The sequence below is a fragment of the Erinaceus europaeus genome, chromosome 11, assembly GCF_950295315.1.
Source record: "Erinaceus europaeus chromosome 11, mEriEur2.1, whole genome shotgun sequence".
Classification (NCBI taxonomy): domain Eukaryota; kingdom Metazoa; phylum Chordata; class Mammalia; order Eulipotyphla; family Erinaceidae; genus Erinaceus; species Erinaceus europaeus.
The window spans coordinates 51,683,911-51,708,741 of NC_080172.1; the positions used below are offsets into that span (position 1 = coordinate 51,683,911).

Sequence of the window (24,831 nt, forward strand, 5' to 3'; positions counted from 1 at the left end):
CCCGTTTGGGGTAATGCAATTCCCACTGAAGGCCCCTACGAAGCACCATGATGTCTCCACTATAATGTTTATACCACTGGGTGGACAAGAGACCTATACTAGGGTTAGGTGGCTGGGGGTCCCCAGCGCGGTAGGCAGAAATAGCTGTCTCCTCACGCTATAAGCATGCCATGCATGGAGCTCTGTTCCTCACCTAAGTCTTCACGGTTGCTCTCTGGAGGAGCAGGTAGACAGGGCCTGAGGAGGAGCACTGGAGAGCCCTGAACTCTAGTGGAAAGAGCACCACCTCCTCAGGATGTCATGTGTCACCTCCAGAGCAGAGCCATGTGAGCATATGGCCTGGTGACAGGAGGTGAAATGCTGTGAGTTGGCCTGCCTGAGGGACTAGGGGGAGACTCCTCAGGACAGAAGGAGGGAAAGAGAGGAGGGAAGGGATGAGGTGTCAGGAAACTGTGAGGATATGGTTGAGCTTGGCAGGGTTTGACCTGAGGAGTGAGTCTATCCTGTTAGTCTTTCTCTACCTAGATGTTGAGCAAGGAGGGACAGAAGTAACCCCAAAGGTTTGCCCCATCTATTAGACTCCCTGCCTCACAAAGCACCCTACATTCCTGATATTATGGCTATTACATAGAAAGAAAGGGGAAGATGTGGGGAAATTGTGAGGAGCCTCACAAAGCATTAAGCCAGCTCCCCCTGCTCCACCCTGCATTCCTGATGCTATGGCCTATCTGCATAATCATTGTTTTGCCTGGGAGATCCCCAACCATTCCATTCCTTTGATCTGTCTTCTTTCTGCCCTCTGGACCCTAGCAACAGTTGCTGGAGGGGGTCCCTACCATTTCCAGACCCTCCCACCTTTCTCCACCCCTCTCCTAGCCATGTATGGTATTGTCAAGCCACTTCTGTTTCTGTTCTGACCTGGAGGAGGGCGGGAGTACAGACAGAGAGGCTGATGCCTGCCATTGCGGTTGGCACCATGTAGCTTAACCAGATGTGCTGCCACCGGACTCTGGGAAGCTTGGATGAATAAAGATTTGTATTGCTTTGCTGCCATGAGCTTAGTCCCTGGGTCATCTCTCTAACTCACTCATAATGCGAGCCTTCTAGGTAGAGAGAGACTAACAGGATGAAAATGAGGGGAAATGAAAGTTGGAGCTTGACGCAGAGCAGGCGTCTCCAGAGGTCGAGAGAGCAGGAGCTGCACAGGTGAACCCATAACAGCTGGAGAGACATGTGAGGGAGGCCACCCAAGGGTACAGCTCCCCTGTGAAGGGAAAAAAGAAGGGCAGGAGGATCCAGGTGTGGGTTGTGAGGAGCTAGGAGCTCCTTCAGGAGGGTCTGGTGTCCTGCTTAGTGTGGGCTGTGTCTATAACAATGGAGATAGAATAGAAATAAAGATAGACTGATGAATAAAGGAAGAGGTAAAGACACCAGAACACTTAAACTTCACCCAGTGTGGTGGGGGCAAACTCAAACCTGGGTTAAGGAAGACAGAACAGGTGGCTGACAGACAGCTCTGTGTGCCATACTGTGTAGAGTGTGGATGCTAAACATGATGCCACTGCCACAGTGGTTGACCTGGAATAAGGATCACAGTGCTCATCCTTTGCAGATCATACGGAGTTCTGGGATGGACAGCATGATTTCTCTCTGTCTTAGTCCCACCAAGAATCTCTAACCACTTCAGGAAGCTTGGACACAAAGGGGAAGGAATCCTGATCTCTGCCCTCCCGGGTCTAGCCTACTTTGTGGGTGGGAGTGTGAGGGCCCTGATGTCCTCGCACATGGGCTCTAGGGATAGCACCTGAGGCCTGCAGTCAGGGCAGGCCTGTCAGCAACATAGTGAAGGAGTGAATTTAGCTTAGAATTTAAGATGTTCATGAGTCGCAATGAAACACACAAAACCTTTATTGATAGGGAAGGAGGAAGGAGTATTATTTTCCATAGCCTATTCCAGTAAATGCAATCATAACGATTTGAGTTCAGAAATTGTAAAGGTACATCTTTAAAAATAATAACAATAGCATTCATGAGGAAAAATTATGTTAATTTCTTTCTTGCAAAAGGTTCATTGCTTACAATATGAATGTGCCATGTAGAAATGGCTGATTAGTTGTAGAAATAAAACTCAGGATCTTTATAATGGACAATAGATTCCTCAAGACTATCATAGGCATAAAGCTTACCAGGAATAAAGTTCCTTGACGCTGATGGACACAGTGTCCATTCCTTGTCTCCACATGCATCACAGTGAGGACAGATATTAATTAACTTAGGCATGAAGTTACCAAACAAATGACAAACTGGATTTATTTCTGAGGAAATCCTGAGGTTTGGCTGTTGACTGTGTGTTCTGTTTGAAATCAAGGCCTGGAAACCATGCTGTTTACAGAGTGTCAGCCGGACATTAGCTTCTGAGGGCTGTGATGAGTCATGTGTGTGTCTCCCACAGGGAGCTTCCCAGTGAGCTCAGGGTTGAAGGCCTGAGGTGAGACAGCTGTGTGTGCTCCGGTTTGTGGGGTGTGGATGGTGGGAGCTTAGGATCCAAAGAACCATAGTGGGTGAACTGCAGTCAGGTTCACCGTGCTCAACATTTGCAGATAGTCTACACAGACTTATGGACTGAAATCATACCTTCCTCACCACTATAAGAGCCCCGACCTTCTGTGGAAATATGGAGACAGGGATTGGGAGGGTGATGGGGCTCAGGAGGATACCTCTTGGGTGCAGACTGTCTTGAATGAGAGCATGACAGGCCAGGTGCTCCTTGCACACAAGCTACAGAGATGGCACCTCATGCTGTAGTCAGGAGACCTAATGATGCTTTTAAAAGACAGGGTTGGGTTCTAACTATGGGTTTATATTAGTATAAGACATATAAAGATAAAAATTATTCTATGGAGGGATGTGGTATTCATCTTTTCCATAACACAGTACCAGCGAAGGAAATCAAGAACAGAATTATACAATTATCAATGTACGAAAGATTGAATCATGAATGTATCAGGGATCACAAAGGGTGGCAACGTTTTTTTCAGTGATCACAGAAGAAGTTCTTAAATATAATAGTACCACTAAAGGAAAGAGTTAGCAGTTATAGAAATTACATTCTGGGAAATTTCAATGAACAGGTCTGCAGTGCCTTCAGCCAATATTCCCATCAGGATTAATTCATAATAACAGTGATAGAGAGACTGAACTTTCCTGTCCTCCATGTAAGCTGTGAAATTCTCAAATTACCAAATTATCAAGTTGATAATAAGAAAATTATATAAAATACTAGTTATATAGTAAATATACATATCAGGGACTCAAATGTATGGTAAATATCTTTGATACAGATCATTAGAAAATATATTAACCTACCCTTCAGAAATTAATAATACACTATTACAACAGAAATATTACAGTGTGATTTGATAATGAGCATCTTTGTCCTCTCAAGAGGACTGAGATTATCATAAGAAAAAGTCACAATCACAGTCACTAGCTGCACACTTGGTTCTCAGAGTGAGCTGTGGCAGGAAGTGTCCATACAGCGTTAGCTGTGCTCTTGCCGAAGGGGCAGCCTGAGTTTAGTCTTGAAAACATCACTACATAGCATCAGAAGTGACCATTAAGCGAGACACTGACCAGCTATCCTTAGAGAACCCACATCACCACCAGAAAGTTCGAGCAAAATGGGAAGGAGATATTTGGGCTTCAAAAGGGCAAAAGGAGGTAACACAATTCTTCTGTGCATTTGATCCTCAAGTAAGTCTTTTCCTCTTTGTCATCTTATTAGCGGTGACATGAAAACTTTGCAGACAGACAGGTTAGTTGTCTTACTATGAGGTTTAAATTCTGTGGTTGTCTGAGAATTCCCTCCTGACTGAGCTCAGGTCAAACACTCTAGCAAGAGCACTTCCCAGACCCTGATGTCTGCCTGCAGCACAGCTTGTGTGATAGCAAAGAATGTGCAGTGTGAGCTCAGCTCCTCCAGGTGTTCCTGGCTGGCCATGTGCTTGGTGGATCCAGAGGTCAAGGCTAAGTCTCTAGCCCAGTGTGTGCATCTGGCATTGGTCTTCTTAGTGATGGTTCACAGTGGAGGTTGAGTACTGGGTTTTCCAATCCGTGCAGATGTTAGTAAAGTAAAGGTGGCAGACTGTGCTTTGTGGTTCTGATGTCAATTCTCAAGCAGATCCCTCCAGAAATCTCTTTGGTTTTAACTTGATTTGCTGTCTGTTTTCTTCATTAATGGAAAAGAGGGTTGTTTTTTTTATGGTGTGTGTGGGAGACAGTTTCAAAATCAGCATTATCTTGCTAGAAGTGCATAAATAAATGTGGATTCTGAAAGAGAAAGAGAACAGGATTCAGAACACATCTGGTTGGGGTCTCACTAAGGCTGAGCTCAGGGCAGGGTGAGGAGGGACAGAGCCTGGAGCAAGCTAAGCTTCTGTGCAGGAAAGCAGAGCAAGAGCCTCAGGCTTCCTGAGGGGAGTGGGCTCCTCCTGGCAGGAAATATCTCCTCAACTAACACCCAGCCTGGGGCCAGAATCTATCTTCCTCCACAATTCCATAATCTTGGCCAGACTCCTAACCCTCCTCCCTCAAAGACCTCTTCAGTTTGACTCTTGTTTGAAACCAGTGTTTCCTCACATCCCTGTGAAGAGTGTGCTTGGTGTCCACAGAGCATATGACACAGGTTGCTGTTGAGTGTGGACATCCTTGCCCAGCAGTAGTTCTTTCTCTCACCTTTATGTCTGCATATAGGTGCTGGCTTTGCCCATGGCTCCATGGAAGGGAGACAGAAGAACAAGAAAGCACTAGCAGGAGCACAGCAGAGCTCAGGTGCAAGCAGGGACATGGATATAAAGGGCAAGTGAGTAGGAAGCCCCCATTGAGAAAAACAGGTGCACAGAAAACATTTGGAGACACAAGAGTTCAAGCAGTATGAGTCTGAGTTGGAGGAAGTGCATTCCAAAGCCACCAAGGGTTACCTCTGTGTCCTACTTCTGCAGGCCAGGGAAGCGACATGCAATTTTGCGTTTGCCAAACAGATGACTTCTTGTGGTGCTGTTCTGTCTCTGGACACCTGAGGCCAGAGGTAGATGACTGACTAGACCCTCTGCCTTGCTGCTTTCCAGGTTCTCAAAAGCATCACCCTCTGGCTTGGAAGGGTTCTTCCATCCAATGAAAGGCTCTGAGTCCAGTTCTGAAAGCAAAACCACAGTCAACAGGATCCTGGTTTATCTTGGTCTTACTGTGCTTGCTCCTCCATCCAAGGGGACACTGAGTGGTAAATAAGTCAATGTGTCGGGCAGCCCATGAGTGCAAGGCCATGGAGACACAGGGCTAGATCTTTTCTGTTGAGCGACCATTTTTACAATGCCCAGTCAGATTGACATGTCCAGTACAACATTCAGTTGACTTTTAACATGAGAAACATGAGAAATGAATTTAACCACAACAAATATGTTTTAGATGAGTAGTCAAAGGGACTGCAAATCACAGGACACAGGTTGTCATATTGGTCAGTGAGAGAAGTGAGTGACCAAGCAAGATAAAAGTTGAAGTAACACATGTTATATACAGCAAGAGGTCACGTAAATTGAGAATATTTAAAAAAAAAAATACCTCAATATATCTATGCTCCATGTGCACTGTGATATTTCAGCCAATTTAAATATGCTTGAATGAGCATGTGTGCATATACAACTGAAAAATGATTGAAAATGTTAGAGGTAGTGAGTGTAATATCTAATGGTATCTTCATGAGTTGCAGTGAAAAAGAAGTTAATAAACTTAAGAAAATAGAGATGGGAAAGACATGACCCACCAGATGCCAGAGTGGAGTCCAGGGGCAGAGGACTGTGGGAGTAAGGGTGGCTAGTCATCCTTGGTAAATAAGGAAATGTGTCGGGCAGCCCATGAGTGCAAGGCCATGGGCTAGATCTTTTCTGTTGAGCGACCACTTTTACAATGCCCAGTCAGATTGACATGTCCAGGACAACATTCAGTTGGTGAAGTTACTGAGTGTTTTTAGCTCCTGCTCAGAGCAGCCTGGTAGGGAGCAGGAGAGAGCTCTCTCCAGGCCTGTACTCACCCGCTCCATCCTGAGCGGACCCCTCCTGCTCATCATGGCTGCAAGGTCTGCAGCACTCTGACACATCATAGTCAAAGGAAGGAGTCAGGTAGCGTTCATCCAGGGAGTACTCATCCTCTTCTCCCTCAGGTGACTCCCTGCTGATGTTGCTGGGTTGGGCAGGGCTGGGATTAGACTGGGGATTACTCACCAGATCCCAGCTGTTCTGACCAGAGTCACTAATAATCGGGCATGGAAGTATTTGGATCTCATCCCCATAAAGAGAGACTTAGATACCCCTCTCTGCTGCTGCCAGCACAAAGATAAGAAAATGTGCAAGAGAAGGAAAGAAGTGCCATGATGAGAGAGAGTGGGTTTTGTGAAAGAAGGCTGATAATCTCTGCTCCAGCATGGCACAGATCAACTTCACATGAATAGGCTGAAGACCTGAGGCTGAGAGACCTTGTGGGCCTTCACAGTTGTATTTCTCTCAATACAGAAAAAATTGAAAGAGTTTCTGTAGATTATCTTTGCCAGAAAATCCCGGTCCATAACCAGGAGGCAGAAGCAGTGCTTGGTGCTTTGCTTTTGCAAACAGGAGTGAGGAGGAGAGGGCAAGAAACCCCTGCACCAGCTGACTGATGCACTGCATGAGGGAGAGTAAGGAAAGGAGTAAACTCAAGTAACACAGTGAAAATAGAAGAGATTCCTGGAGGGAGGAATGTTCCTGGTTGAGGGGAATACTCAGAGCTTTTTGGTTATAATGTGCCTGAGATGACCATTGTCACACAAGTGTAGGGCCCATGACTGTGCTGAGTTACCTGAGAGACAGATGGCTCGAGTCTCTGTGCTCCTCTGAGTCAGGATGGTTTTCTGAAACAATACAGACACCAGAAATAGTCAGATCACCTCTTCCCTGTCTCAGTTGTGGTCAGGAGAAACATATGATATGAACCAGGGACAAGGACAGCAGAGTTGAGCTGATTTCTGTCACCTGCCTGGAGTCCAGTGACTGGACAGAGGGCCAAGGTGCAACACACCCAGCGTGAGGAAGACTGGACACTCTGCCCATCTCATGTCTTCACTTCACTCTCTGCTAGAGACTGAGGCAGATCAGTGTGCCTCCCCAGGGTTTGTCTGGGGACCACAACTCTTAGCCCACCGAGAAAGGTGGGGGCATGTGGTCTGCTTGGTGTCCAGGGAGCTTCTGCACACTGACTCTGGGGCACTCACCAGCTCCAGGCTGAGCAGGAGAGATTCCCTCTTCCTCCCAGGCCTGGAAGGCAGAGCTCCTGTGGGGCCAGTAGTTGTCAGACACATCAGGCAAGGAGGCAAAAGTCAAGTAGTGTCCATCTGGCAAAAGCCAGGAGGCATGAGGATCTGCCAGTTCTGGGAGTAGGAGGACGAGCCTGGGGAAGGGACAACAGAGTCAGAGGAGTGAGGTGAAGAACATGGCTGGTTCATGGAGACATGACTGCATTCTCTGCAGAAGACATGACCCACAGGAGAGGAAAACCTGCCCAATTTCTAGGGAGGAGTGTGTGGGCCTGGAGAGCAGAGTAAGACACGGAGAAGGCTGGAGAATCAACCAGAAGACTGAGTGCTGTGGCCATGAACTAGCTTCTGAACAAGGAGCAGGAGCTCTTGTGAAGCAGAGGCTGGGACTCAGACATTGGGGGACCTTGCAAATGACACCAGTGATTTAGCGTCACTTGGAGGACACTGCTCTGCACTCAGTGCTAAGGGTGACCGGCTCTCGTGGCAGTGCTCTCCACTAGAGGTCAAATCTCTTGCTGGTGACTCCTTTGGATTGTCCCATGGTATAAACTGTTTTTTTTTTTAATATTTATTTATTCCCTTTTGTTGCCCTTGTTGTTTTATTGTTGTAGTTATAATTGTTGTCGTCGTTGCTGGATAGAACAGAGAGAAATGGAGAGAGGAGGGGAAGGCAGAGAGGGGGAGAGAAAGACACCTGCAGACCTGCTTCACCGCCAGTGAAGCGACTCCCCCTGCAGGTGGGGAGCCGGGGCTCGAACTGGAATCTTTATGCCAGTCCTTGCACTTTGCGCCATGTGCGCTTAAACTGCTGTGCTACAGCCCGACTCCCGGTATAAACTGTTTTTAAAAATATTTATTTATTCCTTTTTTGCCATTGTTTTATTGTTGTAGTTATTGATGTTATTGTTGTTGGATAGGACAGAGACAAATGGACAGTGGTGGGGAAGACAGGGGGAGAGAAAGATAAACACCTGTAGACCTGCTTCACCACTTGTGAAATGACTCCCTTGCAGGTGGTGAGCGGGGCGGGGGGGCTGCAACCAGGATCCTTGAGCCGATCCTTGCTTTGAAGAACCTGCGCTTAACCCACTGGGCTACCTCTGGGCTACCTAAAGTGCTCTGTGAGAAACCAGAGGTGGCTGTATTGCTGAGTACATACTCTAGTGCCTGTGCCTGGATTTAGCAGAAGGAGGGGGGTGGTGGGTCTCTCTGATGGCCTCACTCTCCTCTCTCATAACCTGCCGGCCACCGGCTCAGAGGGGCATAAACAGGAGCTTACTCTGCACTACAGTGAATATACCCAACACTACTAAAATATGGGTTTTTAAAAAAATATTTATTTTCCCTTTTGTTGCTGTTGTTTTATTGTTGTAGTTATTATTGATGTTGTTTATGTCACCATTGTTGCACTGATAGGGAGAAATGGAGAGAGGAGAGGAAGACAGAGAGTGGGAGAGCAAGATAGACACCTGCTGACCTGCTTCACTGCCTGTGAAAGGACTACCCTGCAGGTGGGGAGCCAGGGGCTCGAACCCAGTATCCTTATGCCAGTGTTTGCACTTTGTTCCATGTGTGCTTAACCTGCTGTGCTACTGCCTGACTCCCCAGATGTGTTCTTGATAACGGAGAATGAATGGAATGGCTGTAATAGATGTCTTTGTGATTTTTGAGAATCTGGACGTGAAGTGTTCAGGGTGATAGCACTGGATAATCAGACATGGTCTTGAGTTACCTTGTAGTTATCATCTCAAGTTCTTTGTCCTCCTGGTCAGTGATTTCTTTAGCTGTGATGAATTCAGACAGAAGAAGTCAACACAAACAAATGGACACCTAGTAAATTACTCTCCAATATCCAGAACTGGGACAGAGACAGAAACACCCTCACTGTGACACTGGATCCTTACAGTGATACAGAGGGGCTTCTGGGTATGTCTTGTGACACCTGCTTCTGTATGCCAGTCCTTTTGCTTTGCACCATATGCACTTTACCCACTGTGCTATACCGCCCAGCCCCTGACACTTCCTAAATCACTGGTGTCTCTTGATCAGCTGGGTCTCTCACAATGTGTTCTGCCTAGTCTCTGGGAACAGCGACCATCCTACCCCTACACTGAAGGTTACCAAGGTGGGGGGACCAAGGACAGGACACATCCACCTCTGAGCAGGACACACACACACACACAAACATCATTTCCCACAGGCGACAGTCACCTCCTCCACAAGACTTATACACGGGCATGATTCTATCACACCTGATGTGAGGGACAAAGATTTGGTTCTGCCTGGGAGACTAGATGGGGCCTAAGCCCCTGGCCTGAGGGCTGCTTACCTGACAAGTCCGGAATGAAAGATATTATGGTTTCCTTGCAGATGATTATCTGCACCCTGGAAAAGCAGGAGGAGTAGGAAGTTAGGAAGAGGAAGAGGAAGAGGTACAGAATCCACACAGCTGTTCCCCACTGAGACCCAGCAGAGGTGTCTGTCTGCACCGGGGAAGCTCCCTCAGAGCTGAGGGCACCTGGAGGATGCTCAGCCCAAGAAGCATCAATTTCTACTCCTTAGTGGTTCTGGTGGGAGGTCTGACACACAGAGAAGGGAAGGAAAGGGGCTGGTCCATGTGAGGCAAACTCCTCCTAACAGAGGACAGTGAGTCTGTCCCAGGTGAAGAATAGAGAGAGCAGGTCTGATTGCTCTGGGCAGAGGAGGAGGAGGAAGAGACTGGAGGGTCTCTGCTCCCACTGTCAGCACTCCCAGCAGCAGGGTCCCTTTAAGGTGCTGTGTGCTCTCAGGTCAGCTGCACTGAGTCTTACACACTGTGGCCAGCTTCTCATGCCTGGGTGAGTTGACAGTGGCTCTTAAGACAACGAGATAAGGGAGACTAGTGCAAGTCCAGAAGTGGGGAAAAAAAAAAAAAGGAAATCTATGCAGTGAGCATCCGTGGTGACTGTGTTGGTTCTGGTGCTCAGTAAGCCCCTTCCTGCCTTTCCCTGGTCTGAGCCCTCAGATTCCCCACTGACAGCACCCACAGCTGCTCAGAATTACCTGGGGGCCACTGGCTCTTGTTCTCTCACTGCTTCCTGGTCATTCTGATGTTCTGTGAATAAACACAGAGGACAGTTATTTTAGCTGATTTCTCTGTGAATAATTACCCAAATAGTGTATCCAACCCACAGAATAATATACATGTTTTTGTCTTAATATACTTTAGTGAGAGAATATTTCAGAGGGCTTTTTTTGAAAAATTGTTGGGTTTGTGTTCAATCACAGAGAATTAGTGTCGACAGTAGATTGCTCAGAGATCCAAGGGATCTATATCAAATGGTACAGCATGGTCCTTGCATATAAATTGTTAGACCTTTTTTTTTTTTTTTTTTGCCTCTAGTGTTATTGCTGGGCCTTGGTGCCTGCACTATGAATCTACTACTTTTGAAGGCTATTTTTCCCCTTTTGTAGCCCCTGTTGTTGATTGTGGTTCTTATTGTGGTCATTGTTGGATAGTACAGAGAGAAATTGACAGAGAAGGGGAAGACAGAGAGGAGGAAGAAAGACAGACTCCTGAAGACCTGCTTCACTGCTTGTGAGGCAACCTCCCTGCAGGCGGGCAGCTGGAAGACTTGAACTGGGATCCTTACTCCGGTCCTTGCACTCTGTGCCATGTGTGCTTAACCAGTATCACTACTGCCCAGTCTCCAATTGCCAGACTTTTTACAGTCATTTAAGAAAAATATACATTTGATAAGACACATAGGGAGCCCAATACACCTCATTAAATGCAAAGAAATTCTTGGAGCCAACAAATGAGGTGATTTTTGTCTCAAGGGAGCCCCAAGCCCCCATCTTGCACAGGAGACACACAGCCTTTTCTCCACCTCTCTCTGTGACACCATGGCCCTCTCTGCAGCTTCTGGGTGACTCTAGAGAAACTCCCTGTGTAGACAGTGCTCCAGTTTGATCGTTTCCTCCCCACCAAACAAACCCTGCACTATCAGGAATCTCTCCCCATCCCATAGGCTGAGGATTTGCTTTCTCCTGATCTAATTTATTCAGTGTCGTCTCAGCTACTATAAACTGAGGCTTTGATGCATGTCACAGATGGGGAGACAGGTAGCAGTTAGGCACCAATCTCTCCCCTGCCTGGTGTTAGGGACAGAGCACAGAGGCTGGAGTTGGGGACATCCAGGCTGACTTGAGGGCTGCTTCCACTTCACACCCACCCCTGTCACACCTCCTTGCCTGCTCTCACCTTTTGGACACTGTGACTCCCGTAACCCAGGTCTCATGAAGGCAGATGACGTCCTTCTGCCAGTACCCTCTGCATGCCTTCTTTCTCTCCCCACCGGACAGTCTCCGTCCCCATTGAACTGTGAACACTAACACAGATGGCAGATCTTCCCCAGTGGAGTTATGGACACTGGGTGGAGCTGGGCTTCTCAGTACAGTGGGGATGTGGAGGCTTCACCTGAAGACCACTGGTTTCTCCCAGAGTGAGCTGTCACCACCTCTCCAGAGTCACTCTGACACAGGTCCTCCCTAGTAGCCTGAACTAGTTGGAGACTGGGAGTGCAGGCATTTGGCTTGAACAGACACAGAGTCTGACCCAGACAGAGATGAACCTGGGGGCAGCAGGTGGTTCTGTGCTGTCATGGTTCCAGTTTTCTCTCTAGCCTCCTTCACACACCTCTCTGTAGCCCTGGACCTGTGGCTAAACTGTGCCTCAGTTTCCCTACCCTGCATAAATGAGCATCAACATGTGTTTCTACCTTTCCTAAGATGTGTTCACAATGATTTTTCTAAGTACTCGGATGAACCAATGTTTTCTCTTATTTTAGGGGGAATAAGGGATGATCACCCTCTGGTGGTGGAATCTGAGGACTCACCATAGCTCCACAAGACGTGGTCCAGATAGCCAGCAGTGGCTACAGTCCCCAGGACCCTGTCATTGAGGACCCGGAAGTCCCTCTTGCACAGGGCCATCTGGGTCTGCAGCTCCTGGTCCTCCTCTAGCAGGAACTTGTCCTCCAGAGGCCCGTACAGTGGCAGGAACCACTTTGCCATGGTGACTGCAGAGGATCAGCAGGAATGGAGGAGAAACCTGGGACAGGAGGGTCAGAAACAGGAGACATCAGGGGCCTATGGTGATGTACCAGGTTAAATTAAACACACGTATTACCAAGTGGAGAACAGGGTTAGACGCCTTGCTTCCCACTTGCATGGGGATGCGAGCGGTGAAGGAGGTTTTCAGGTGTCTATCTTGCTCTACCTCTCTTTGTCACCCCTCCTCTTTCAAATTCTCTCTGTCTTGTCTAATAAAAATTAGAAACCAACCCACAAACAAAAGTTACAGGAAATAAAAGACCACCAGAAGTAGTGGAGTCATAGAGCCAAAAGTGAGCCCTGATGGGCAATCTTCTGGTGAAAATAAACAACAAAAATCAAAACAAAAGTAAAACAAAGAAGCAAAACAACAACAGCAACAACACAAGTGACCCCATAGGTCCCATGGGAACTGAGGAGTGAGGAGACAGGGATCCTGAACTTACAGTTGGTGACAACAGGATCACTCCCCAGAAACTGATATCAGTGTCCTCAATATCAGGGTCAATTTTCTGGTCTCAAGGTCACAGCAGAGCCCGTGTACAGCTAAGGGTCAGCAGGGATGAGGAACAGGGGACCTCGGTCTCTAGACAAGGGCTACAGGGACGAGGGACAGGGGACCTGAGCTCCAGTATGGGTCTGGACCTGAAGTAACTGAATTGGAAGGTGGGACGTGTCATGGAATCTGGGGGACCCCTGTGTTCCAGTTGCCAGGCGTGTGGTAAACAAGGCCGCCTGCCAACTTGGTTACCACAAGGTCACCCCAAATGTGACCCCCCTCAGCTACCCCTTCAGTAGTGTCCACCTGTGTTCAGACCCCAGACAGACCTTTTTCCTCAGAGGCTGAGCACAGTTCTCTTCCATGCTCATGTGTGTAATGATGGAAGCAAAGATGGGGTGGAAGCCCTGGGTTTGGGTCCCCACAGGACACATGGCTGAATGGTGCTTTCACATCACTATCTATTAAAAAATAAATCAAACCATCAAAATAAACTCAGTTTCATATACACTTTGTTTTCTGATTTGCTATCAAGAAGCCACTGCACTGTCTCTTTAAATCAGAACTGGTGCTAAGAGTGCCATCAGGGAAAGGCACCACCATTTCAGACTGTTGTGATAGGCTCTCCTAGTTGCCTTTGTCTTCAAGACAAAGTGTATGAGAAAGTAAGCTATTAGCAAAGGTCATTTTCCTCCCCTTTCATCTTCTGTCTCAGTCATGTTCTTTAACTCTAGTTTTCTTTTTTAATTAAAAAATTTTGATTTATAGTAGTTTACAGGATTGTAAAGTTAGTGTATAGTTCCTCACTACACCCACCACCAAAGTTCTGTAGCCCCTCCCACCTCCCAAAGATAACCAGCCACCATAGTTCTCACAAGACTTAGAAACAGTCCACTTCATTCTTCTTCTCCTCCCCGTCCCTCTCCCTCTCCTCCTCTGCCTCCTTTTTTTCATGTTCATGCGTGCCAGATCTCTAGATTCCACATATGAGTGAAACCATCCGGCAGTTGTCTTTCATCTCTTCACTTATTCCACTAAGCATAATCACCTCCAGTTCCACCTACTTCGTCCCAAAGTACAGAATATCATCTTTTTTGATTGTGGAGTATCTTCCAGAGACTAAAAGTCCCATAACTTTTTTAGCCAGGCATCTGTGGATGAGCATTTAAGCTGCTTCTGTTATTTGGCTATTGTGAACTTACGGATGCACATATCCCTTCAAATTAGTGTTTCAGCATCTTTTGGATAAATGCCTCAAAGTGGTGTTACTGGGTCATAAGGCACTCCCATTTTTATTTGTTTCAGGATTCTCCATATCTTCCAAGGGGGCTGCACCAGTGTAGCAGAGTTCCTTTGTCTCTACATCACCAACATCAGTCATTCCTTGATTTGTTGATGAAAGTCATTCTCTCAGGTGTAGATAGTATCTCAGTGTAATTTTAATTTCAATGCCTCTAATGATAATTGAAGTGGAGCATTTCTTCATGTGTCTGTGGGCCATGTGTATCTCTTCTTTAGAAAACTATTTTTGGATATTTTGCCTACTTTTAAATTGGTTTATTTTACATTTTTTGTAGATATGTACCAGTTATGCATAGATAGTGAAACTAGAACTCCACTTAACACCATACACCAAAGTCACATCAAAATGGATCTGAATATTAGACCAGAAACTCTAAAATTTATAGAAGAAATGTCAGTGAAACTTTGCAAGAGCTTCATGTCAAAGGTGTATTAGGAGTCTCAACCCCCGGGCGTGGAGAATGAAAACAGGCATAAGTCACTGGGATTACAAGAAACTGGAGGTTTTCTACACATGGAAAGCAAACTACAGGAGGAAAACCAGGCCACCCAATCAGTGAAGGAGAGATTTGCACATCAGAGACTCAGTTTCCTTGTTGCTGCTTCCTGCTTTCCCTTGTTCTGCCCATGTTGCTCCCTCACTGGGGTGACATGCTGCCTTTCAGGAACTTAACTCTAGTGTAACACACTGGCCTCCTACAGTCCTCTGTGTGGGGGCTGATGTTTCTGCTATTTCTTCTTGTCTACTTGAAATATTATGTGTCTACTAAATGCTGCATCTCCTGTCGCCGGTGAGTTTATTCTAGGCCTAAGAGACCTTTCGCACACTCTCTTCACAATCAAATCGTGCTGTGCTTCCTGGAATAGGCACAGTGACCCGCTGTGTTGGCAGATGTATGAACTGATGCTGCTCTTATAGTCCCTCAGTTCATGGCACACTGGCAGCACTGGGGTCAAGGCCAGGTGGACGGAGCACTGTGATCTGTCCCCGTGACTCCTCTCACACCTGTGGTCTGCAGGTGTGCTCCGCTACAGGACAGGGGACATCTGAGTCATGAGTCAGGGATGGCTGAGGGTCCACAGTGCTCTTGTGCCTCTGAGGATCCAGTAACTCAGAACTGAGGATGAGGAAGGAGGGGCAGACAGGTTAGAGAGTGTGGGCGACAAAGCCTATGGGGGTGGTGTATTGTACCAAAGTGAAAAGATATGTGGCAGGGGGGAACTTTCAGGTCCTGGCACATGATGGTGGAGGAGGACCTAGGCTGGAGGTGAAAGCATTCTGCAGAAAATTGAGAAATTTCACACATGTATCAATAATTATATTTAATGTAAGCAATCAATTCCCTAATAAAATATTTTTAAAAAAACATATGGTGTTCAATTTTCAGACTGCAGGGCTTAGTGGAAAATTCCTGACAGTAATTTTGTGCCTCAGGAAGATACAGACTGAGCTCCAGCTTGAAAACAGCCGCCCACTGCTGTGACCACCGCATCTCTGTTCCCGGGGTTCTCTCAACACAACAGTAGGTTAGCAAGGTCCAGAGCCTGCAGACCCCGGAAAACAGATGCTGCTAAGGACAATAGGTGATGTCCTTGGCCAATGGGGGTCTGGGGGGTGCACCATGACTAGGGGTCCCTCAAGTCTGGGATTGGCATTGAGGACAGGATACCCCACCTCTGTGCTTAGTCCTGGGGAACCAGCAGAGCTGCTGCAGACACTCAGGGACAGCATGAGCTTCAGGTGTATCAGGGAACCTGCCTGTGCACCCAGGGCTCAGGTACAATTGTTCACAGGCCTGAGCCAATCCTCCAGGACATCCCAACCCTTGGGCCTGTACTCCTCAGGGTGTGCATGTCTGGGCCGTTACTCCCACAGGTCCTGCTCTGGTTCTGGTGGAGAAGCAGTCTGAGAGGAGCACCTCCTGTTTTTGGGTTTGCTTCCAAAGCCATGAGGACACCTAGAGACGGCCCTTCCAGCCCTCACAACTCAAGGGGATGCTCAGCAGAAAGAGAGCCAGTGTCACACCAGATAGGCATCAAGGCTGTATGAGCCTCCTTCATTGTGAAAAGCAACAAGAAAGAACACAGAAATGAAATATTGCTGGCTGAGCTATTGTCATTATTACATGTGGGGCCAGTGCAGACCCAAGGACTCATGAAGGGCAGCGATCACGCCATCACAAAATCACCTCCTTGGCCTTAGTTTTGTTTTATCTTAAACAGAGGAAGACAGGGCTGGGAATATAGCATGCTTATACAAATAACTTTCATGCATGAGAGGCTCTGAAGTCTCAAGTTCAAACCTAGCACCACGATATGCCACACTGAACAGTGCTCTGTTTCTGTCATTAACATAACATAAATAAAATATTGTAGGGGCTAGGCAATGACCCACTCAGTTGATGAACATAATACTCCATACAAGAAGCCACACTGAAGGCTCAATCCTTATGTACAAGGGGACAGCTTCACAAATAGTGAATTCTCTCTCTCTTTTGCTCTCTTTCTTTCTCTCTCACTCTCTCTCTCTTTCTCTCTCTCTCCCTCTCCCTTCTCAATTACTCTGTGTCTATTATAATATATATATTAGGAGGGGAATATTATCTCAAGCTTCAGAACAGATCTCCAAAGAATCTTGGGACAGAAAGGAGCTTTCTAGTCCTATTTAAAACTCTGACACCATCTCCTCAGACAATATCTTTGGTCCACCTGCATGTTAGCTGTTGGACTCAGGCAAAAGTTAGTGAAGTCGTGGGCCCCTTGGAATATACCTAAAATTGACCTACTTCCTCCAAATGGAGACCCCAAATCTCAGCTGCTCTATTCTTGCCTTTAGTTTCCTGATTAGTAAATAATTTATTCTGTTTTATATCTTAAGGCTTTTTCAGCCGCCAGGTTGCAGATGCTACATTGACACCAACTGACTTCACAGGACAAATGACCTCAACAATGTGTCCTGGAACCCCACCTCTCCGGATCCCTGCCCTACTAGGGAAAAAGAGAGACAGGATAATATTTTGGGGACCCAACGTGGCCACTTGCAAAGATCTTCCTAAGGTTCTTTGTAGTTTCGATGTATAGAAATTTTCACAGGACACAAATTCAAGGGTGCAATTTCTGGATCCTTTATTTAGCTGTGCCAAGTATAGATTTTAGGAAAAAGAAAAGAGACTCAGGAAAAGGATGCCCGAAGGGCCTATGGACCCAAAAACAAAGTGAGAGAAGCAGGGAAACAAAAGACCTCTCTTCATCCTTCTGTCCCCCAGTTATATCCCTTCTGACGTCACTCCAGCACAACTTTTCTTTGGCTCCTCACAATACCAGTAAGTATAATTATAAAGAATAAAATTAGTAAATTACAAATGTATAAATGTAAAAATGTAAGCATAGAAAAATAACAGTTGGGGAGTCGGGCTGTAGCGCAGCGGGTTAAGCGCAGGTGGCGCAAAGCACAAGGACCGGCATAAGGATCCCGGTTCGAACCCCGGCTCCACACCTGCAGGGGAGTCGCTTCATAGGTGGTGAAGCAGGTCTGCAGGTGTCTATCTTTCTCTCCTCCTCTCTGTCTTCCCCTCCTCTCTCCATTTCTCTCTGTCCTATCCAACAACAACAACAACAATAATAACTACAACAATAAAACAACAAGGGCAACAAAAGGGAATAAATAAATAAAATAAATATTTAAAAAAAAAGAAAAATAACAGTTGGCTTTCTTGGGAATGGAAAGTGATGATGATTTGCTTTTTTTTTTTTTTTTTTTTACAGAAATTCCATTGTTAGAGGAAATGTTTAGGATATGAGGGTACCATTCAAGAAATGACTTAATAGTTATAGAATGGAAAGGGTGGGTCTTTACAGTGAACAGTTTTTTATTTCCTCAACAAAGTCCCCAAGATGATCCCAACTGTAAATAATCTTGAGAATAAAGTCACCACAACAGTGATAGACACATTCCTGGTCTAGTGTGGGTTGTGACAGGGTTAAGTAAGCACACTATTTGTGACATGTTATTACTGAAAAGTTTACGTTGAACTAAATCTTAAGGAAATCACTGGGGCTTACTTTTTAGTGTGTGTCTGCTCTGAAACTCAGATGTGGAAGGCCACCCTATTCACAGAGTGTCAACAGAAGAAAAAAACACTTGTGGAATGTGACAGTGCGGTTTTGGTATGAGGTCTATATAGAAAGCCCATCATATCTACAGACAGGAGGACCAGCCATCATTTTTCTTTTTTTAAAAAAAATTGATTTAATAATGATCAACAAGACCATAGGACAGTCAGAGGGTTACAATTCTACACAATTTCCACCATGAGAGTTTCGCATCCCATCCTCTCCATTGGAAGCTTTCCTATTCTTTATCCCTTTGACAGTATGGACCCAAGGTCCTTCTGGGGTGCAGAAGGTGGAAGGTCTGACTTCTGTAATTGCCTCTCCGCTGGACATAGGTGTTGGCAGGTTGATCCATACTCCCAGCCTGTTTCTATCTTTCCCTAGTGGGTCAGGGTCTGGAAGATGGCGTTCCTGGGGTACATTGGTGGAAACATTTGTGCAAAGAACCCTCATTTAAAAATGACTAGGTTTACATTACATGTTTTAAGAAGTAATAGTAAAATAAAATTTCTCTTCTATAGAGGGGTGTGTCAATATTCTTTTCCATAATAAAGTATAAGTGAAAAGAATCATAAAGAAGAATTGAATTATAAAATTATCAATGTACAGGTAAGGACAAATTATTGACTATAACAGGGATCACAAGAGATGGAAATATTTTTACAATGATAAGTAGAAGATATTCTACACTATCAAAGGACCACTAATGTAATAAATCAGTAGTTACAAAAATAACACTGGGGGGGATTTTAATGAGCAGGTCTTTAGCCCCCTTAGCACAATAGAAAGATCATCACAAGGACAAAGACAATAATGGTAATGGATGAATTGCATACTCTTGTCCTCCATTTGAGTTGTAAAGGTTAATTGTCAAATTACCACTATAGAAGTGGGACTATAGGGTGGGGGAGATAGCATAATGGCTGTGCAAAGAGACTTTCATGCCTGGGGTTCCAAAGTCCTAGGTTCAATTCCCCCTACCACCATAAGCCAGTGCTGAGCAGTGCTCTGGTCTCTCTCTCAATTTCTCTCCATCTCTCTCAAAAATAAAATAAAGAAAATGTTTTTAAAAAGAAATGGGAATATAGCAGTAGGTATATAGAGAAAAAATGTATCATCAATTCTTAGATAAATATTTAAAATGGTGTGATGGAATATCGAATCACCCTTAAGAAATGACTTTATAGTTAATAGAAATAAGACACTAGGACTTTACAATGAGAAGGCTTGTAGTCCCCTCAGCAAAGCAACTAATATCACAAGAAGAAGTCATCATCAAGGTTATGAACAAACTGCACATTGTTGTTCTCTGTGTGGGTTGTAGCAGGAAGCACATGCTATTAACACTGCATGTTATGGCTAAAGGGTGAGCTTGAATTCAATTCTGAGGACATCACTACGTAGCTGCAGAAGTGTACCAGTGAGTCAGACACTCACCTGTTGTCTACGGACAACTCATGTCACCACCACCAAGGCCACACAAAAAGAGGAAATGTTCTGTGTTCAGAAGGACAAAAATTAAGTAATACCACTATTTTGACCCTCTGATTCCCTTATATCTCCTTCCTTTTCTTCATCTTATTGGTGGTGACCTGGGAACTTTGCAGACAGACAGGTTAGTTGTCTCACTATGAGGTCTAAATTCTATGGTTGTCTGAGAATTCCCTCCTGACTGAGTTCAGGTTAAACACTCCAGCAAGACCACTGCCCAGACCCTGCTGTCTGCTTCCAGCACAGCTTGTGTGATGGCAAAAAAGGTGCAGTGTGAGCTCAGCTCCTCCAGGTGTTCCTGGCTGGCCATGTGCTTGGTGGATCTAGAGGTCAAGGCTAAGTCTCTAGCCCAGTGAGTGCATCTGGCATTGGTCTTCTTAGTAATGGTTCACAGTGGAGGTTGAGTGCTGGAGTTTGCCCCAGTCTTGAAGTATAGATTATTGGGTGTGTTGTATGCCTGTTGGCTAGCTGCTACTGCAGGAAGTCCTGACCCTGGGTGTTGCAGGGCCCCTAATGGGTGAGGAGACCCTGGAGGAGCTGACAGAGCAGGGAGGAGAAACCCTTCCTTTCCTATAGATCTTGCTGTAATTGCTGTTTCTACTCATTATTGATGGCATTGTTTTCCCTACAGTGGAAGGGTGAGCATAACTTAGTCAGAAGGCACTACTATGTTCCTAGCATTTTTCAGAAATGTTTCTGTGACAATGTCTTCAAGGTGTCCTATGAACAGTCTGCTACATATGTGAGGACCTTCTTGTGGCAGTGAAATAGAAGAATGTACCACAAGACTTCAGAGAGTGTCAGAGGAGCACTGAGGAGATTCCTGGCATCCCTCTCACTTCCAGAAATCATGGTGTATTCATCAACTTGCTTTAGAGGATGTCTCTTTATATCCTCTCAACCATCACACCAATTTCCATGAGAAGCCACAGACAGTGCATTATGCAATGGATGGACACAAAGACAACCTCAGAAGGTGGACAGGAACAGCTGGTGTTTATTGCATAGACAGGAGAGTGAGGGGCCAGGTAGTGGTGCACCCAGTTGAGCACACACATTACCATGCATAAAGACCTGAGTTCAAGGCCTCATCCCCACCTTTAAGGAGAGAACTTCAAAACTTTGGAAAGATGCTGCCAAATGTTTATCTGTCCCTCACCCTGCCTTCCCCATTTCTCTCTGTCTCTATTAGAAAGAATAAAAAATATAAACTAATGTCTACCAAGAATGGTGAAATCCTCATGCAAGCACTGAACCCAATGATAACCTCGGGTTAAAAACAAAAACAAAAGGACAAACAGCAAACAGGAAAATGACAGGTCCAACCAAGAGCCACAGCAAGTTTTGAGATAATAAACTATGTTCAGTCAGGAGGGACTGTGTGAAGGGACATGGGTGGTGACTGAATCACAGTGTGAAGGTGGAAGCATCCACAGTTTACCAGAATTTGGCTAACCCTGCTCTATGAATTTCTGCTCTGTGGTTTGTTTTTTTTTTTAAAGGTGTGAAGTGGGGCCTGAATCCCAATGGGAGTAGATAATTCATCAAGTGTTTCATAACTATTTGCACATATGTGTGCCATTTAAACATCTCTTCCTGGCCTAAATCACCCCGGCTCCCACCTTAGACTGCCTTACAGCTTCCTGTAAGACCTCCCTGCAACCCCCTCCCCTAGCACCCTCCAGTCCCCTTACCAGAGCTTCTGAGTTGGGTGTACCCTCTCTGTCAGCTCCCCATATTCAGTGTCCAGGTTGTCTCTCAACACATACTGGAAGATTAGTTTGTTGTAGTCACAGTCTGAGAAATACAGAAAGCCCTGCCTCAGAGGAATTTGGAATCTGCTTCTGCTCTCACTGTAGCTAAGGGAGGAGGGGGGAACCATCCCAAACCAAAGCCACCCCAGTTTGATTCTATCCTGCACTTTCCACATCTCTGTTCCTCAGTCTGGGAACATCTGAAAGCCCCTCAGTGGTGTCAGTGAAGCTGAGAAACTGCTCCAAAGCAAAGCAAATCAACAAAACCCTGGAGTTGAGCTTGGTGAATCTAGCAATCACATTCCTGAGACAGGACCCTGACTCATCTGTCACTTTACCAAGACCCATGGTCTCCTTAATATAGTCCCAAACTGGTGAGAAGGAACAATTTCCTATGTGCTTACTTTGTTTTTTTCCTCCTTTTTAAATGTTTTTATATTTATTGATTCCCTTTTGTTGCCCTTGCTGTTTTATTGTTGTAGCTATTATTTTTATTATTGATGTCATCATTGTTGGATAGGACAGAGAGAAATGGAAAGAAGAGGAGAAGACAGAGAGGGGGAGAGAAAGATAGACACCTGCAGACCTGCTTCACCACTTGTGAAGAGACTCCCCTGAAGGTGAAGAGCCGGGGGCTCAAACCACGATCCTTATGCCGGTCCTTGCGCTTTGTACCACGTGCGCTTAACCCACTGCGCTACTGTCCAGCTCCCCTGTGTACTTACTTTGACTCCTAAGACTATTCTGACTGTAGGCTCACTTGTGCTCAAACATGAAGCACAACTACCTCACATATCTGTATAGATCTAATTCTGTAAAGTTTATGCAATACCCTGCAAATGACTGGTAGAATGTATGCATTACTTTGCATTAATATGGGAAAAGTCATGGTTCATATACCCAATTGAAGTAAGGCACAATTCTTTTTCAAACATTTAAAAAGTATTTAATAGTTATCAAATTAGATGTATAATGAATAAGCTATTTTGTGATTTAAGTAAATATTTTTGACAAAATCCAATATCTTATTTATGATTAAAAACCCTAACCAAAGTAGATACAGGGTAAATGTACCTCAATGTAGTAATAATTAGTAGTATGTGCAAAATAATAATTTATATGGACTGTCTAAAGTTTTTTTCTCAAAGATCAGGCAAGTCACAAGGATTCACACTTTTACCCTTTGCTAGCAATGCAGTATTAAGATCTAGGTTAGAGAAATCTAGCAAGAAAAGCATAGACAAAACAAATATGAAAAGAGGATGTGAACTTCGCACTGTTTGTAGAAGTCATAATGTTATACAAAAAGAACAAACACTCAAAAAGAGAGATAATTTTAGTTAGAAGTGAACAATGGTAAAGATGGTAGATCCAAAAGCAATATATACAAATCTGACGCATTTCTACTGAACAAGGTGACAGGTCTAGAAAGGTGCAGTCTTACACTGTTATATAGTTGAGTTAAATACTTATGAAAAGATTTAATGAAGCTGGAGCAAGTTCTGTACTGTGAAAATGTTGAGAGTCTGATGAAAGAATCAAAGCTGACACATAGAAACTGGAAGACTGGCTGTGCTCACAGATTAAGAGTGTGATTGCGGGAGCCGGGTGGTAGCGCAGTGGTTAAGCGCATGTGGTGCAAAGCGCAAGGACTGGTGGAAGGATCCTGGTTCGAGCCCCCGGCTCCCCACCTGCAGGGGAGTCTCCTCACAGGCAGTGAAGCAGGTCTGCAGGTGTCTGTCTTTCTCTCCCCCTCTCTGTCTTCCCCTCCTCTCTCCATTTCTCTCTGTCTTATCCAGCAATGATAACATCAATAATTGCTACAACAATAAGAAACAACAAGGGCAACAAAAGGGGATAAATAAATATTTAAACAAGAAGAGTGTTATTGCATTACTTTTTGTATTTCATTATATTTAAGTAATTAATATAAATAGTATATAATTTATTAAGAATCTTATAATTAATATTTATATTGTGTTTAATTTTAATATTGTCAATTGCTTTAACAATTACATTGTTATTGCTTTAAGGTCTTTGCTGCTACATATTCAATGAAATCACTATCATAATTCAATGGAAACTTCCACAAAAAACAGGGAAAAACAAATCATCAAACTTGTATAGCACAGAAAAGTCGTTCCCACCCAAGGCTACATAAATATTGAGAGAGGGGAGAACAGGCTGGAGACAACCTACCCTGTCATTAAACACAAAGAATATATATGTATGTATACAATTTATATGTGTACAACTTTTCAGTATTCTGCAAAATATTTTGACTACTGCTTATGTCCTCCTCCACTATCCTGCATCAGCACCTATAAGTACAAGCTAAATCGGAAATGCAGCTTTGTCCTCAGGTGCCTGTTTCACAGTGTTTGGTATATATATATATATAGTGAAATAAAATAATAGTAAGAATTTTAACTTGTGACCTGAACAAGTATCATCCTAGAATGAACCATAGGCAGTAAGATCCTTGTCAAGATGACTTTTCTTTTTACCTTATGTGTGAAGGCAGTAGAAGCAAAAACAGACAGTGGAGAGAAAAATTGGATGCTTTTTTGGGGCACAGCCAAGGAGACCATCCAGAAAATGAAAGAGTCCCTGTAAAAGACAAAAAAGCATATAAACTATATGTCTTCTAAGGTGAATGTTTAAAATATGTATTTATGTATTGAACTCGTATAGTTTTATACAAAAAGAATCTGGCTAAGACATGGACATTATCCCAAGTCCATATCCAGATGATCCAGAAACACACATCAACTGTCACTTTATGTCCCACTTGGATGCCCCAGCAGCCTTCAGCACCTGGGATCTGACCCCAGGAGGGACAGAAGTGCCTTCTGCAGCCACCCTGTGGTGACCAGGTGACACAGGGGCCAGAGGAGGGGGTGAGGCATCTCCCTGACATGGAGGAGGGGCACCAGGCAGGGCAGTGCTGCTGTAAGACCTGCAGACCCCAAAGAGACTTGTCTCTCCAAGAAGAGGCAGGGACTGTGAGTGATGCAAGCAGCTGGCAGTTGAACTGACAGAAGGCCCCTGAGTTCTGGGCTGAAACCCTTTGCAGGAGCTGCAGGAGAAGCCAGAGGGAGGCCAGTGTCAGAGTCCAAGCAGCCTGTGGACCATGTCAGAGGAGGAGGTGGTGGTGTTGAAGTTGTTGAAGCAAATAAGAGATGGAGAGATGGTGAGGTCTTGGGGGTTCTGAACCAGGAGGCAGCTACCCCTGT

The 24,831-nt window shown here is 45.1% G+C and overlaps 1 protein-coding gene across 1 annotated transcript; it reads right to left on the reverse strand.

The window, feature by feature from the left end:
* Nucleotides 1-4,988: 4,988 nt before the first annotated feature.
* Nucleotides 4,989-12,428, reverse strand: LOC132541457 (uncharacterized). The gene is made up of 8 exons (XM_060202360.1): nucleotides 12,220-12,428; nucleotides 10,385-10,436; nucleotides 9,672-9,727; nucleotides 9,075-9,126; nucleotides 7,298-7,473; nucleotides 6,886-6,937; nucleotides 6,086-6,234; nucleotides 4,989-5,194 (listed from the first exon to the last, which is right to left on the reverse strand). Exons 1-8 carry the CDS (start codon nucleotides 12,395-12,397, stop codon nucleotides 4,989-4,991), a joined length of 921 nt encoding a protein of 306 aa, XP_060058343.1. The 5' UTR covers nucleotides 12,398-12,428.
* Between the last annotated feature and the right edge of the window lie 12,403 nt (nucleotides 12,429-24,831).

Excerpts from the sequence above, each read along its gene's own strand:
- LOC132541457 (XM_060202360.1), bottom strand. The coding sequence starts at position 12,397 with ATGGCAAAGTGGTTCCTGCCACTGTACGGGCCTCTGGAGGACAAGTTC. Across the intron at positions 9,728-10,384 it reads CAAGAGCCAGTGGCCCCCAG|GGTGCAGATAATCATCTGCA; the intron begins GTAATTCTGAGC and ends CTGCTTTTCCAG. Across the intron at positions 7,474-9,074 it reads CTTGAGATGATAACTACAAG|GCTCGTCCTCCTACTCCCAG; the intron begins GTAACTCAAGAC and ends TCCCTTCCCCAG.